The sequence below is a fragment of the Littorina saxatilis genome, linkage group LG13 (assembly GCF_037325665.1).
Source record: "Littorina saxatilis isolate snail1 linkage group LG13, US_GU_Lsax_2.0, whole genome shotgun sequence".
Taxonomy (NCBI): Eukaryota; Metazoa; Mollusca; class Gastropoda; order Littorinimorpha; family Littorinidae; genus Littorina; species Littorina saxatilis.
Window position 1 is genome coordinate 27139372 of NC_090257.1, and position 14209 is coordinate 27153580.

General features: G+C 41.4%; 1 protein-coding gene across 1 annotated transcript in view; it reads right to left on the bottom strand.

The window, feature by feature from the left end:
* Positions 1 to 9046: 9046 nt before the first annotated feature.
* The window catches only part of LOC138946129 (ficolin-1-A-like), an 8326-nt gene continuing 3163 nt past the window's right edge, over positions 9047 to 14209 (bottom strand). Inside the window, exons 2-3 of the mRNA XM_070317634.1 lie at positions 9604 to 9700; positions 9047 to 9222 (exon numbers count right to left, since the gene is read on the bottom strand). Coding sequence (XP_070173735.1) covers positions 9047 to 9222; positions 9604 to 9700 — 273 coding nt within the window. The remainder of the gene's footprint in view (positions 9223 to 9603; positions 9701 to 14209) is intronic.

Below are 14209 nucleotides of genomic sequence, written 5' to 3' on the forward strand. Positions count from 1 at the left end.
CGCTATTCATACTCTTCATTAACGACCTGGTACCAGAGTTGCCCAAGGGAGTCCAAGCGGCACTGTATGCTGATGACCTTGTTCTATGGTGCTCGGAAGAGTATGCAACCACAGCAACCTACAGGATGCAACTTGCCCTAGAAAAGGTTGCAGCGTGGGCGGAAGATTGGTGTGTGACCATCAACAGGGAGAAGACCACTGCCACTCTCTTCACACTCTCTGCCAAAGCGACACCTGGCAAACTGACCTTGGGTGACACACCCCTGAAATTTGAATACCAGCAAACATACCTGGGGGTCACCTATGACAAGCGCATGACCTGGAAACAACACATCATAAATGCAGAGGGAAAGGCCAGGAGAAAACTAAACATCATGCGGAAGCTGGCAGGATCACACTGGGGTGCAAACGAGAAGATCCTGAAAACAGTCTACCAGGGGACTGTACGACCGCACCTCGAGTACGGATCAAGCTCTTGGGCAACAGCAGCCAAGACACACCAGCAGGCCCTAGACAAAGTACAGAACCAAGCGCTGAGAATCATCACGGGCGCAATGAAATCAACACCCATTCAGAAGATGGAACAGGTGACTGGCATTCCTCCACTGAGCAAAAGGCGAGACTGCAAAACTATGGTACAAGCCACCAAGTACCAGTGCACTCATGACCATCCAATGAGTGACAGACTCAAGAAGATGTCCTCAGGCAGGCTGAAAAGATCAAGCTTCGCTCTTGAGGCAAGGGCTTTGCAGAAGAAACATCAGACAGAGATGCCAGAGCTAGTGGAGCCACCATCTTTCTCCCTTGACGCCCCACCCTGGGAAGACAGACAAGGAAACCTGGACATACAGACCAGTGTCCCCTACCTCACAACAAAGGACGAGCAGAGCAATGTGACAAAAAAGCCCTGACTCTTGCCATGCTTGAAGAAAGGTACCCCCAAGAAGCATGGATACGGGTGTATACTGATGGGTCAGCCACAGAGGCCGTCAAAAATGGAGGAGCGGGGGTGTATGTCCAGTACCCCAGTGGAGAGAGGCAAGCAGAGGCTATACCAACAGGCCTCCACTGTACAAACTACAGAGCTGAGGTACAGGCACTGATCCATGCAGCATACACCATCAACGACAGAGTCAACCATGACAACCAGGTGGTCTTCCTGACTGACGCTCTGTCAGTACTACAAGCAATGACCAGTAGCAAACTGCCTCAGCTGGAACACGCTCTACACAACATCAAAAGCCTGAGGACAGTACTGCAATGGATCCCCTCCCACTGTGGTGTACAAGGAAACAAAGAGGCAGACAGGATGGCAAAGCTGGGTGCAGAAGATGAGCAAGAGAATAACCCTGTGAGCCTGACAGAGATGAAGACCATCATTAAGTCTCTACACAGGACGCCCCAGCCACAGGACAGCTACCACCTGCTATCCAGACCACAGCAGGTGGTCATCTTCCGCCTGAGAACGGGACACAACAGACTTAACCAGCATCTCCACAAGAAGCTGCATGTTGTGCCCTCCCCCATGTGTTCTTGTGGGGAAGCAGAGCAGGACACGGCCCACATCCTACGAGACTGCAGGAACCACCAGGTGCTGAGAGAGGAAATCTGGCCAAAGCCGGAGTCCCTGCACAACAAGCTGTACGGGCCAGTGGCTGCGCTGCAGAGGACCACTAATTATATCTCAAGATCTGGACTCCAAGTGTGATCGGCGATCGAAAAGAAGAAGATTACCGTCTATTTCGACCAAAAGAAATTTCGAAGCGACCCCGCGAATAGACGGAACAGTCGCAATGGAAACTAGGTCGTTCGTGTCTCATTATGCCTGTCAGTCAAAGCATTCTCGATGCCAGAGAGAAAGGGAATGATGTAAAGATATATTTGACGTTAATTAAGTGACGCAATTTCGCTTTAATCGTCAGAACTTGGAAAATGGCATTTTGAAGTGAGTGGGTCGGCATTGCAAACGCAGAGGGTGGGTGGTGACTCGCCGTTCTGTAAAGCGCCCACCGACAAAACTTGCTTTTCTGTATTTTTAAATATAGAGTGTAGTATCTGACAGCATTTAAAGTGTCATTCTGTGGAATAAGTCATGCTGATATTGTTAGTTCCAATGTCTTGTCTTGTCTTGTTAATTTTTAGCGTCATAAACAAAAATGGTCCCTGCCTGAACGTTATAACATTTAGAGGGTCACCTAGAATCAGTCGTGATTGGTCCAAAAGCTATATGGTGCCCTGGAATGGTAATAAACCGAAATATTGCTCAAATCCCCCCAAAACACTGTTTAGCATCTGAAAAAGTATTCTTAACTTTTTGTGCTCAGTCTAAGAATGACTTAACCGTCGCTAAATCGCATGGTCCGCTAAATATGAATAAGAAGTGAATGTTCTGTGACAAAAAAATAAACAATATTTACATGTACAAATTGTACAACAGATAGATAATTACTGAGAATAGTAATAAAAATAGACAAATACAACACATGATTATATGTAAATATTAGAAATACACTCAGAGAAAAGACAAGAAGAATACATGATCAAATACAATCATAATAGATAAATACAGGACACAGGTAAAGGTGAGTAAATTTCTGGTAATGTAGTAATAGCTTTTATAAAAAACAAAAACAAAAAACCATGCAAATGCCATCAAAGCCGGTAGCAGTGACCTGTTGCTGATTATTTTAAGATAAAATCGGCCAAGTGTCGAACATTTCTGTTAAAGGCAATCTCGGGAGCATAACTTTGCCCAAGAGAATAAACAACCACGAAAAATCAGCAATCGTTTTATCGCGTTCGTTTCCTTGTTTTTGTTTTTTTCCTTGTTTATGAATGAGTTCAGATCAGTTGCAGGGAAAAAACAACTTCTGATCTAAACAAAAAGTCCAAATTTACACTGTCGTTGACAAGTGATGTGACAGGAGATGTTGAGTAATCTCTTCTATTGCGTATTGTTTCCTCTGAAGTGGCTGGCAGCCATTTTGTGTTGATGACTATTTCTTGTGTTGGCTTGCACGTACTGTCAACCTCTGTCACTCTTTGTCTAGTTCTCTATTGTGTGATTTAGAAAACCAGCCAAGGCTGCTGGACTGATGATTGGAAAGAAATTAAAAAAATACATCTGAAAAGAACGAGGTACATTTTGGATGCAAAAGTTTGTTTTTTTTAATCTGAAATAACGTCAGTGTTTTGGTTGTTTTGTGTATTTCTTGAATTGTTGTTTTCCTCAGTTTTTCCAAGAAAATGTTCATGCAAATCATATTACAGAACGGGCGGGGATGTAGCTCAGTCGGTAGCGCGCTGGATTTGTATCTAGTTGGCCGCTGTCAGCGTGAGTTCGTCCCCACGTTCGGCGAGAGATTTATTTCTCAGAGTCAACTTTGTGTGCAGACTCTCCTCGGTGTCCGAACACCCCCGTGTGTACACGCAAGCACAAGACCAAGTGCGCACGAAAAAGATTTTGTAATCCATGTCAGAGTTCGGTGGGTTATAGAAACATGAAAATACCCAGCATGCTTCCTCCGAAAACGGCGTATGGCTGCCTAAATGGCGGGGTAAAAAACGGTCATACACGTAAAATTCCACTCGTGCAAAAAACACGAGTGTACGTGGGAGTTTCAGCCCACGAACGCAGAAGAAGAAGAAGAAGAAGAATATTACAGAACATGCGTGCGCGTAAAAACTTTCAACAACAACAAGAGTAATAATTTTAAAAAAACTACTACTACTGCTACTTCTACAACTTGTACAGATGATGATGATGATGATGATGATGATGATGATGATGATGATGATGATGATGATGATGATGATGATGATGATGATGATGATGATGATGATGAAGAAGAAGATGATGATGATGATGAAAAGCGATAAGAACATGGCAGAATTAGAAATCAAAAGTCATAAAAGTAAGGCAGCGTGCTCTTTAAAGCAAAGCACGTCGAAACCCCAACAACCCAAAAATCAATGCGGCTTTTAAATTTCATTGCAAGCACATAGGAATGTGTGGCCGATGACACCGATTTTGTTGTAGTTTGAACACACTGCTTTGGAACGGAGAGCCAACTTGTATCAGTGCGTGTATAGTTAGGTAATGATTGAAAGTGAGAGGACACAAGCACATTTTGAAGGATGTTAAAGTAACACTGAGCTTTAGCAACCTAACCTATAGATTTCAGATAACCCCGTAGAGTTGTAAGGGTGTTGCGTAATGATTCTTTGAGTAATGCAAGTTCGCTACATAGAGCTACACATACTTTGGGTTGCTGTAAATGACCACAGATATATTCGATTCTGGTGATAATTATTATGTCTCCTCAGTTGAATAACACATGTTTTCTGTACCCGCCAATGCAAGGACGGCACAAATAAAAGGTCAGCATTTTCGCCTATGGACGGTTCTTCGGGACACACACACAAATAATGAAATAACATGGACATCAAAAAGCAGCAGAAAAAGCAAAAGAAAAAAACCCAGATTATTTTATGGTTTAGATTATGTATCCTGACAAAGTGTACCAGCATGCATACATTCAGTTTTCTTTACTTGTGTTCGACGAGTTTTGGGCCTATAAGAGATGAAATGTCTACTCCTTTGTACCCCCGAAAATGTGTAATTAATAATAACAAAATTGTTGCAATAACCTGCAATTACTGAACAAACAAAAACAAAACAAAAGTGCACTGTCAAAAGCTGAAGTGACACTTTCCCAGCAATTCTTGATTCATAGGTATGTTATCAGACTTACTGGAAACGTATCTAGTTTCATTTTTCTGTCTTAACATTTTTGGTTTTTCTAAAAATCGAAAAATTGTAACGTCATTCAAATGAGTAGCCAACCAAGGTGTGACCTACAGCACAAAGTCCTTCGTAAACTCAAGTGTACTCCAGGTACCAATCCATATTTGATATTACGTCTGTTGCACGACAATTGTGACCCTCCACCACGGAATGAGTCGCATGTCACCTTTGCATGATTTTCATATTTTTACATTTTCATAAAGAGTTTGTTATGATCTATCCAGTGGTGAAACCCGTTTTAGAAAAGAGCGAAAACTGTTTGAGTTATAAGTCTGTGACTAAGATAACCCTCACGCTGTTACCATACACTCTTCGGACTTATATCAAGCCTAGCGCAGAACCGCGCGAGGTGACATGCGACTCATTTCGTGGTGGAGGGTCACAATTAACAACGGGTTTCTTTCTTTTGCCTTTTAGTATATTTCGCATTAACATAAACAATGTACACAAATGTATTAGAAAAACAAGTTAAAAGCCACTTTTAAATGGAGGACTGTAAATATATTAATTGTTTAAGCAGGCATTTTGGATTATGTTTGCTTTGGATGTTACTAAACCCGTTCGGGTCAATTTTTGCCAAACACGGTCCTGGGTTTCAGAATGAAATAGATAACTTTTTGTACCACTAAAAGGGGGACAATTGTGACCCTCCACCACGGAATGGGTCGCATGTCACCTTTGCGTGATTTTTAGATGTTTTCATTTTTTTATAGAGTTGTTTATACTCTGTCCAGTGGTGAAAACCGCTTTAGAAACGAGCGAAAACTGTTTGAGTTATAAGCCTGTGTCTAAGGTGACCCTCACACTGTTACCAGACACTCCCCGGACTTATATTAAGCCTAGCGCAGAACCGCGCGAGGTGACATGCGACTCATTTCGTGGTGGAGGGTCACAATTCAGCTTGTCTTCAAGTTCCTATGCCGTTAGAACATAATTTATCCGCTTTAATGTATTAGAAATCAATAATTTGAATATTTCCATTTACCCTAAACTTAATTTTTAACTAACTTGTTCTCTACAAAGCGAATATCGATACGATGATTTAGCTTGCCGTGTATTTACCGACTTGGTGAAGCATTTCATAGGGTTCATATCAATCATAGACATGTTCTTTCTTAAACTACGCGAATCTTCATTTCACTAAATTGATGTGAGTATTGGCGTCTTCCAAAATGACGCCAATATATCCCATCTTCATCTGGAGCAGTGCTGTTGGGCATGTACTCCCCGTTCAGGCTGGCTTCGGCGCAGTTCTGGTACCACCAGGCGCCGTGGATAAGCTGTGCACAGTTGTCGGTGATGTATGAGTCGTGATCCCTGTCCCACGTGCTGAACTGGCAACCGCGATGAAAGCTCAGGCTGTCACCTGTGGGTGGAGATTAATAGCCTCGTCAGTGTGTGTGTGTGTATGTGTGTGTATGTGTGTTTGTGAGTGAGTGTGTGTGTGTGTGTGTGTGTGTGTGTGTGTGTGTGTGCAGGGGCGGAGCAGTTAAGCCAAAGGTGGGGGAGGGAGAACAACCTGGGGTCCAGGGGTAGACTCCTTGTGGGGTACAGGGGCAAGGCCCTGTTGGGGGGTTTTGGGGGCGAAGCACCCCTGAAGCTGAAGAGTTTTAGCTTTTTTATGAACAATTTATGGCTTATCCTTGATTTTAAACATGATCAACTGGTGTCAGCAGCCACTCGTTATTTCCTTTAAAGTTAGTATTACATCTTTTTGGGGGGACAGCCGGGGGGGGGGGGGGGGGTCCGGAACCCCTGTAACCACTCCCCTAATCCGCCCCTGGTGTGTGTGTGTGTGTGTGTGAGTGTGTGTGTGTGTGTGTGTGTGTATGTATGTGTGTTTGTGAGTGAGTGTGTGTGTGTGTTTGTGTGTGTGTGTGTCTGTGTGTGTGTGTGTGTGTGTGTGCATGCGCATGTGTGTGCGATGGGAGGGGGGTGCGTGTGTGTGAGTGTATGTGTGTGGGGTGTGTGTGAATGTGTGTGTGTGTGTGTGTGAGTGAGTGAGTGTGTGTGTGTGTGTGTATGTGTGTGTGTGCGTGTGTTTTGTATGTATGTGTGTGTGTGTGTGTGTGTGTGTGTGTGTGTACCCATGTTTCCACAGGTTTGGTTGCCTAAATCACCATAAGGCAACCATCCACACGTGGATGGCAACCTAAACTCTGGATGGCAACCTAATTGTGTGGATGGTCGCTTCATTTAACACCGTTAAATTGACTTTTTTGACGGAAAGAATGTCATAACAATGTTCAAAATGACATTCTTTCCGTCCACACGTGTGGATGGTTGCCTTATGGTTAAATTGACACCGTTAAATTGACTTTTTTGACGGAAAGAATGTCATAACAATGTTCAAAATGACATTCTTTCCGTCCTCTATAGGCGACGAAATAGGTCAAATTTTGTGCATTTTTTAGTGCAAAATTCTTCGATGCCGGAGCGAGTACTGCACCCAGTGCTGTTGTAGTGCAAGTGCACTAGAAAGGCACTACACCCAGTGCCGCCTCTTAGGTAACCATCCACACTTTAGGTGCGTGTGTGTGCGTGTGTGTGCAGAAGTCAAGAGATTCATGATTAACTGCCACAAGGAATACACATGCTGTTTGGATCCTACATTTTTGTTCGTAAGTGCTCTCAGTATACTGTCTTGTTAGTGATCATATTCACCACTACAGTTGTGTTTATGCTTTTACATGGGTTGATGGTACCCTTTATCTACTACACATACAAAATCAACAGCCTGCTGCCGACTGGATTTTGTTGTTGAATTAATTCTGCATGCAACACTTAAGAATTAGATGAAGTCAAAGTGATGTAATTCGAAAACACAAGGCTTCGACACGCATAACTTGCCTGCTACAGCTTTCATTATATTTTGAATTTAATGAAGGCTGTAACATGCAAGTTATTTGGTCGTAGCCTTGTTGTTTCGAACTAGAAAACTTTGAATTGATCTATTTCCGTCAATTTTACATAAAGAGCAATCAAAATCACAAGGTGCAGGAAGCATAACCGTCGCGATATTACCTTGAATGGTTGAAAACGACGTTAAACACCAAATAAAGAAAGAAAGAAAGAAAGTAAGCATAAGCTCATCTACGTCTCAATTACACGAAGTGTGTGCTTGGGTGCAATCCATAATAATAAAACAGCTTTGAATGCAAGGTTTGGTGTCTAACAGCAACATGTGTTTCAAGAAGTCTTTGGATACGGGCACTGTGAGCTATATTTTTAATGAGCGCTTTAATGCAGCAAAAAGAGAAATATATGAGGTACATGTTAGACACCAACTTTACTTACATCATGCATTTTGGGAAGCTGTTTAAGTGATATTTCTTGACCTACTACCCTTCGTTTTTACAATTAGTTAAGTTTTTACTATTTTTTTTTACATAGACGGGGGAATCGAGACGAGGGTGTGGTGTATGTGTGTCTGTGTGTGCGTGTGCGTGTGCGTGTGTGTGTGTGTGTGTGTGTGTGTGTGTTTGTGTGTGTGTGTGTGTGTGTGTGTGTAGAGCGATTCAGAGAAAACTACTGCACCGATCTTCATCAAACTTTACATGAAAGTTCCTGGGTATAATATCCCCAGACGTTTTTTCTTTGTTTGGATAAATGTTTTTGATGACGTTATATCCGGCTTTTTGTAAAAGTTGAGGCCGCAGTGTCACGCCCTCATTTTTCAACCAAACTGGTTGAAATTTTGGTCAAGCAATTTTTGACGAAGTCCGGACTATGGGATTGCATTGCAGCTCGGAAATAAAAAACATAGTTAATTAGTTTGCTCATTAAAGTTGTCATTCCGAATCTAAAAATATATACATAATTATGTCATGTTTACTCTTAAAATGTGATCACAATTAACGAAAGTAGGCTAATTAGTACTACGATTACAATTTCAAAAATCACTCCAAAAATGATTTTATCTGATTCTTTATCATTTCTTGATTCCAAAAACATATAGATATGATTATGTGGTAATCAGAACAAACTCATAAAGTTAAAAAAGAATACAAAAAAGCGCGCTTTCCTGCTTTGCACAATACCGCGCTGTACTGGCCAGTCAATTTCACTTCGTTCTGCACGTGAAAAGTGAGCGATATCCTTGTCACGGGGATTGACGAAGCTGTATTGTCTAGGTAAAAAAAATGCAGTGCGTTCAGTTTCATTCTGTGAGTTCGACAGCCTGCCTAAATGTAGTAATTTCGCCTTATACTTACGCGACTTGTTTTTCTTTTTAGATCACTACGTACCAGCATTTCCCCTTTTGAAGCTGTCAAAGTTCAGACGGTAGTTGTCGCTGCTGTCGCTGATGGAGAAGTTGTTGTAGGTGGCGTAACCTTTTGTTCCGTTCCACATCATCAGGTCCACGCGTAGTTCATACTGCTGTCTGGACGTCAACATGTGCAGGGCGTCAAGACCTGGAAAGTATCAACACACACAGTTCATACTTCTGTCTGGACGTCAACATGTGCAGGGCGTCAAGACCTGGAAAGTATCAACACACACAGTTCACTTTCCCTTCGTTCGACACCCTGTCACCAAATGTCGCGCCCGGCGGGGGTATTGGGTTGGAGTGAGAGGAGGGGTGGGGGGGGGGGGGGATTGAAAGGGTATTGAGCAGTTCGTATTGTTTCCTGTTGTAAACACAGATGTGACGTGGGGTACGTTTGTCAGTACAACCTATGTGTATTTCTGTTATATCTCCTACGCACACCATTTGTAAGAATGTGTGCACGCGACTCATCTCGTTGTATGATCCAATTGACTGAATGTTTGACTGTGTGAGACAAAAGGCTTACCTAGCCAAAAGTTGCACGTCAAGTCACCAAAGCCGTTCTCATATTCCGTCCAGTTTCTATAGAAATCCAGTGAACCATCAATTCGACGTTGAAACACCTGTGAATTGTAAACAAAAACAAGTCGCGTGAAGCGATATAAAAACATTTTGTCAAGATCAACACCACAAACCAATCATCGCCGAGACTTCATTCAGATAGTCTCGGCTAACCATATCGAAGAACAAGACGGGTCACGCTCGCCGCCGCGAAGCACGCGTCCGTAGAACTTATTGAACCTGTTTTCTTTCATTCTAAGTACATTTGTAGAGTACACATGACATATCTATATATATTTTTGAATTCAGCAGAAGATAAGGAATACAATGCAATGATTTTTAAATCTGTTTGCGGAAAATCAGTTTTAATGACAACTTTAAGTAGCAAACTCATTAATTAATTTTTAAGCCTCCAAGCTGAAATGCATTACCAAAGTCTGGGCTTCGTCGAAGATTACATGACCAAAATTTCAACCAATTTGGTTAAAAAATGAGAGCGTGACAGTGCTGCCTCAACGTTCACAAAAAGCCGGATATGACGTCATTAAAGACATTTATCAAAAAATTAAAAATAACGTCTGGGGATATTATACTCAGAAACTATCATGTAAAGTTTCATGAAGATCGGTCCAGTAGTTTTCTCAGAATCACTTTACACACACACACACACACACACACACACACACACACACACACACACACACATACATACACACACACACACACACTCAAACACACACACACACACACACACACACACACACACACACACACACACACACACACACACACACACACACACACAAGGTATTGCACCTCGCTCATAGCGGATTGAAAGTATGTCAAATACACAGGTAAGTAGCCGTGGGTAAGTATACTTCGATACTTCGAAAGTGTACCTTGGCCGGGCTGTCTGCGGAGCATCCGCAAATCTCGTCTCTACAATGCACTTTGAAAGTGGACTCTGGTCCAGCTGACAGCATCCGACACTCGCAGCCAATCAAAAACTGCAGAGCGTTTGCAGAGCAACTGACACGCCCCCTTGACGACAATCCCCCCCCCCCACCCCTCCTCTTTCCACCGTCCGTCCTACAAAATAAAAGCAAAACAAAGTTACTCTTTGTCAGATCATTGATATATATTAGACAGGATCACCAACTCCGCGCGTGCGCTAGCGGCACTGAAGTTGCCGAAATAATTGTGCCGCCCAGTTCGTTTTGTTTACAGGCAAATCAAGGAAAACAAAAACAAGAGTGAGACATGTTTAGCATGAACACATACGTATACTTTTTAAAAGGGATATACCGTTACATTTCTTCTGCTGGGGAAAAACATTTTAAAATGCAATGTTTTGTAATGGTTTCCCAGTGAAAAGACGACGCAAGGGAGTTAACTACCGTAACATCCCTTAGGCTTGGTGGGCGGAATTGCGGTTGGGTGACCGTGTTACGTGTCAATTCTTCCGTGTACCTAGCACTGATAATCAGTGTAGGGTTAGACACTGTTTATCAGTGCAAAAACTGTTGTTTTTGTTTCGTGGTTGAACTTAATCTCACCGTTTTTTCGGTGATTGTTGTATTTCAGTGCAACAAGTCGATTCGATGAAGAAAAGTTCCCTGTGTTATATTGCTTTTGTTGCCTGGTATGGCGGGTGTTGTTTATCACTTGATCTGTTAACATGTTTTAACAATTGTGTTCAGTTCATCTGGTATATTCTCTTTCCATGAGTTTTAATAGGAATAAATCAGTTTCCTTGTTCTGTGTGGTTATGTTATTGTTGGTGCGGATGTATCTGGTCAATTCCCATTTCACAAGGCATTAGAAGACGCTGGGGGGGGGGGGGGGGTGGGCAGATTCCCGGTGGAGATATTGGAATGTTTCTGTAGATTTCCTGTGTGTTTTCAGCTCCAGTATTTTATTGGACTAGAATCTAGGGGGTCCTTGACGTCCTCACAGGAAATTTTCCTTTTAGGGACATGAGTTGATGATACTCTAAAACAAGTCGCGTAAGGCGAAAATACAACATTTAGTCAAGTAGCTGTCGAACTCACAGAATGAAACTGAACGCAATGACCGTATACTCGTAGCATCGTCAGTCCACCGCTCATGCTCATGGCAAAGGCAGTGAAATTGACAAAAAGTGTGGTTGAGTAGTTGCGCTGAGAAGGATAGCACGCTTTTCTATACCTCTCTTCGTTTTGACTCTCTGAGCGTGTTTTTAATCCAAACATATCATATCTATATGTTTTTGGAATCAGGAACCGACAAGGAATAAGATGAAAGTGTTTTTAAATTGATTTCGAAAATTTAATTTTGATAATAATTTTTATATTTTTAATTTTCAGAGCTTGATTTTAATCCAAATATAACATATTTATATGTTTTTGGAATCAGAAAATGATGGAGAATAAGATAAACGTAAATTTGGATCATTGTATAATTTTTTTTTATTTTATTTTTTTAAATTTTCAGATTTTTAATGACCAAAGTCATTAATTAATCTTTAAGCCACCACGCTGAAATGCAATACCGAAGTCCGGGCTTCGTCGAAGACTACTTGACCAAAATTTCAACCAATTTGGTTGAAAAATGAGAGCGTGACAGTGCCGCCTCAACTTTCACGAAAAGCCGGATATGACGTCATCAAAGACATTTATCGAAAAAAAGAAAAACATGTTCGGGGATATCAATCCCAGGAACTCTCATGTAAAATTTCATAAAGATCGGTCCAGTAGTTTAGTCCGAATCGCTCTACACGCACGCACGCACGCACACACACACAAACAAGTACACACACACACACACACACATACACCACGACCCTCGTTTCGATTCCCCCTCTGTGTAAAAACCAAGTCGCGTAAGGCGAAATTACTACATTTAGTCAAGCTGTGGAATTCACAGAATGAAACTGAACGTAGTCCATCGCTAGTGCAAAAGGCAGTGAAAGTGACGAGCCTGTTTGGCGCGGTAGCGGTTGCGCTGTGCCTCATAGCACGCTTTACAGTACCTCTCTTCGTTTTAACTTTCTGAGCGTGTTTTTAATCCAAACATATCATATCTATATGTTTTTGGAATCAGGAACCGACAAGGAATAAGATGAAATAGTTTTTAAAACGATTTCGGAAATTTAATTTTGATAATAATTTTTATATTTTTAATTTTCAGAGCTTGTTTTTAATCCAAATATAACATATTTATATGTTTTTGGAATCAGAAATTGATGAAAAATAAGATGAACGTAAATTTAAATCGTTTTATAAAAACAATATTTTTTTTTACAATTTTCAGATTTTTAATGACCAAAGTCATTAATTCATTTTTAAGCCACCAAACTGAAATGCAATACCGAAATCCGGCCTTCGTCGAAGACTGCTTGGCCAAAATTTCAATCAATTTGATTGAAAAATGAGGGTGTGACAGTGCCGCCTCAACTTTTACAAAAAGCCGGATATGACGTCATCAAAGACATTTATCGAAAAAAAGAAAAACAAGTCCGGGAATATCATTCCCATGAACTCTCATGTCAAATTTCATACAGATCGGTCCAGTAGTTTAGTCTACACACACACACACACACACACACACACACACACATAATCACACACACACACACACAGTCACACACACACACCCGCACATACACCACGACCCTCGTCTCGATTTTCCCTCTATGTTAAAACATTTAGTCAAAACTTGACTAAATTTAACAAGTCGCGTAAGGCGAAAATACAACATTTAGTCAAGTAGCTGTCGAACTCACAGAATGAAACTGAACGCAACGCAACGCAGCAAGACCGTATACTCGTAGCATCGTCACTCCACCGCCCGTGGCAAAGGCAGTGCCAGTGGAATTGACAAGAAGAGCGGGGTATTCGTTGCGCTGAGAAGGATAGCACTCTTTTCTGTAGCTCTCTTCGTTTTAACTTTCTGAGCGTGTTTTTAATCCAAACATATCATATGTATATGTTTTTGGAATCAGGAACCGACAAGGAATAAGATGAAAGTGTTTTTAAATTGATTTAAAAAATAAATTGATAATAATCTTTATATATTTAATTTTCAGAGCTTGTTGTTAATCCAAATATAACATATTTATATGTTTTTGGAATCAGCAAATGATGGAGAATAAGATGAACGTAAATTTGGATCGTTTTATAAAAAAAATATTTTTTTTACAATTTTCAGATTTTTAATGACCAAAGTCATTAATTAATTTTTAAGCCACCAAGCTGAAATGCAATACCGAAGTCCGGGCTTCGTCGAAGATTACTTGACCAAAATTTCAACCAATTTGGTTGAAAAATGAGGGCGTGACAGTGCCGCCTCAACTTTCACGAAAAGCCGGATATGACGTCATCAAAGACATTTATCAAAAAATGAAAAAAACGTCTGAGGATATCATACCCAGGAACTCTCATGTAAAATTTCATAAAGATCGGCCCAGTAGTTTAGTCTGAATCGCTCTACACACACACACACAGACAGACAGACAGACAGACACACACACACACACACGCACATACACCACGACCCTCGTCTCGATTCCCCCCTCTATGTTAAAACATTTA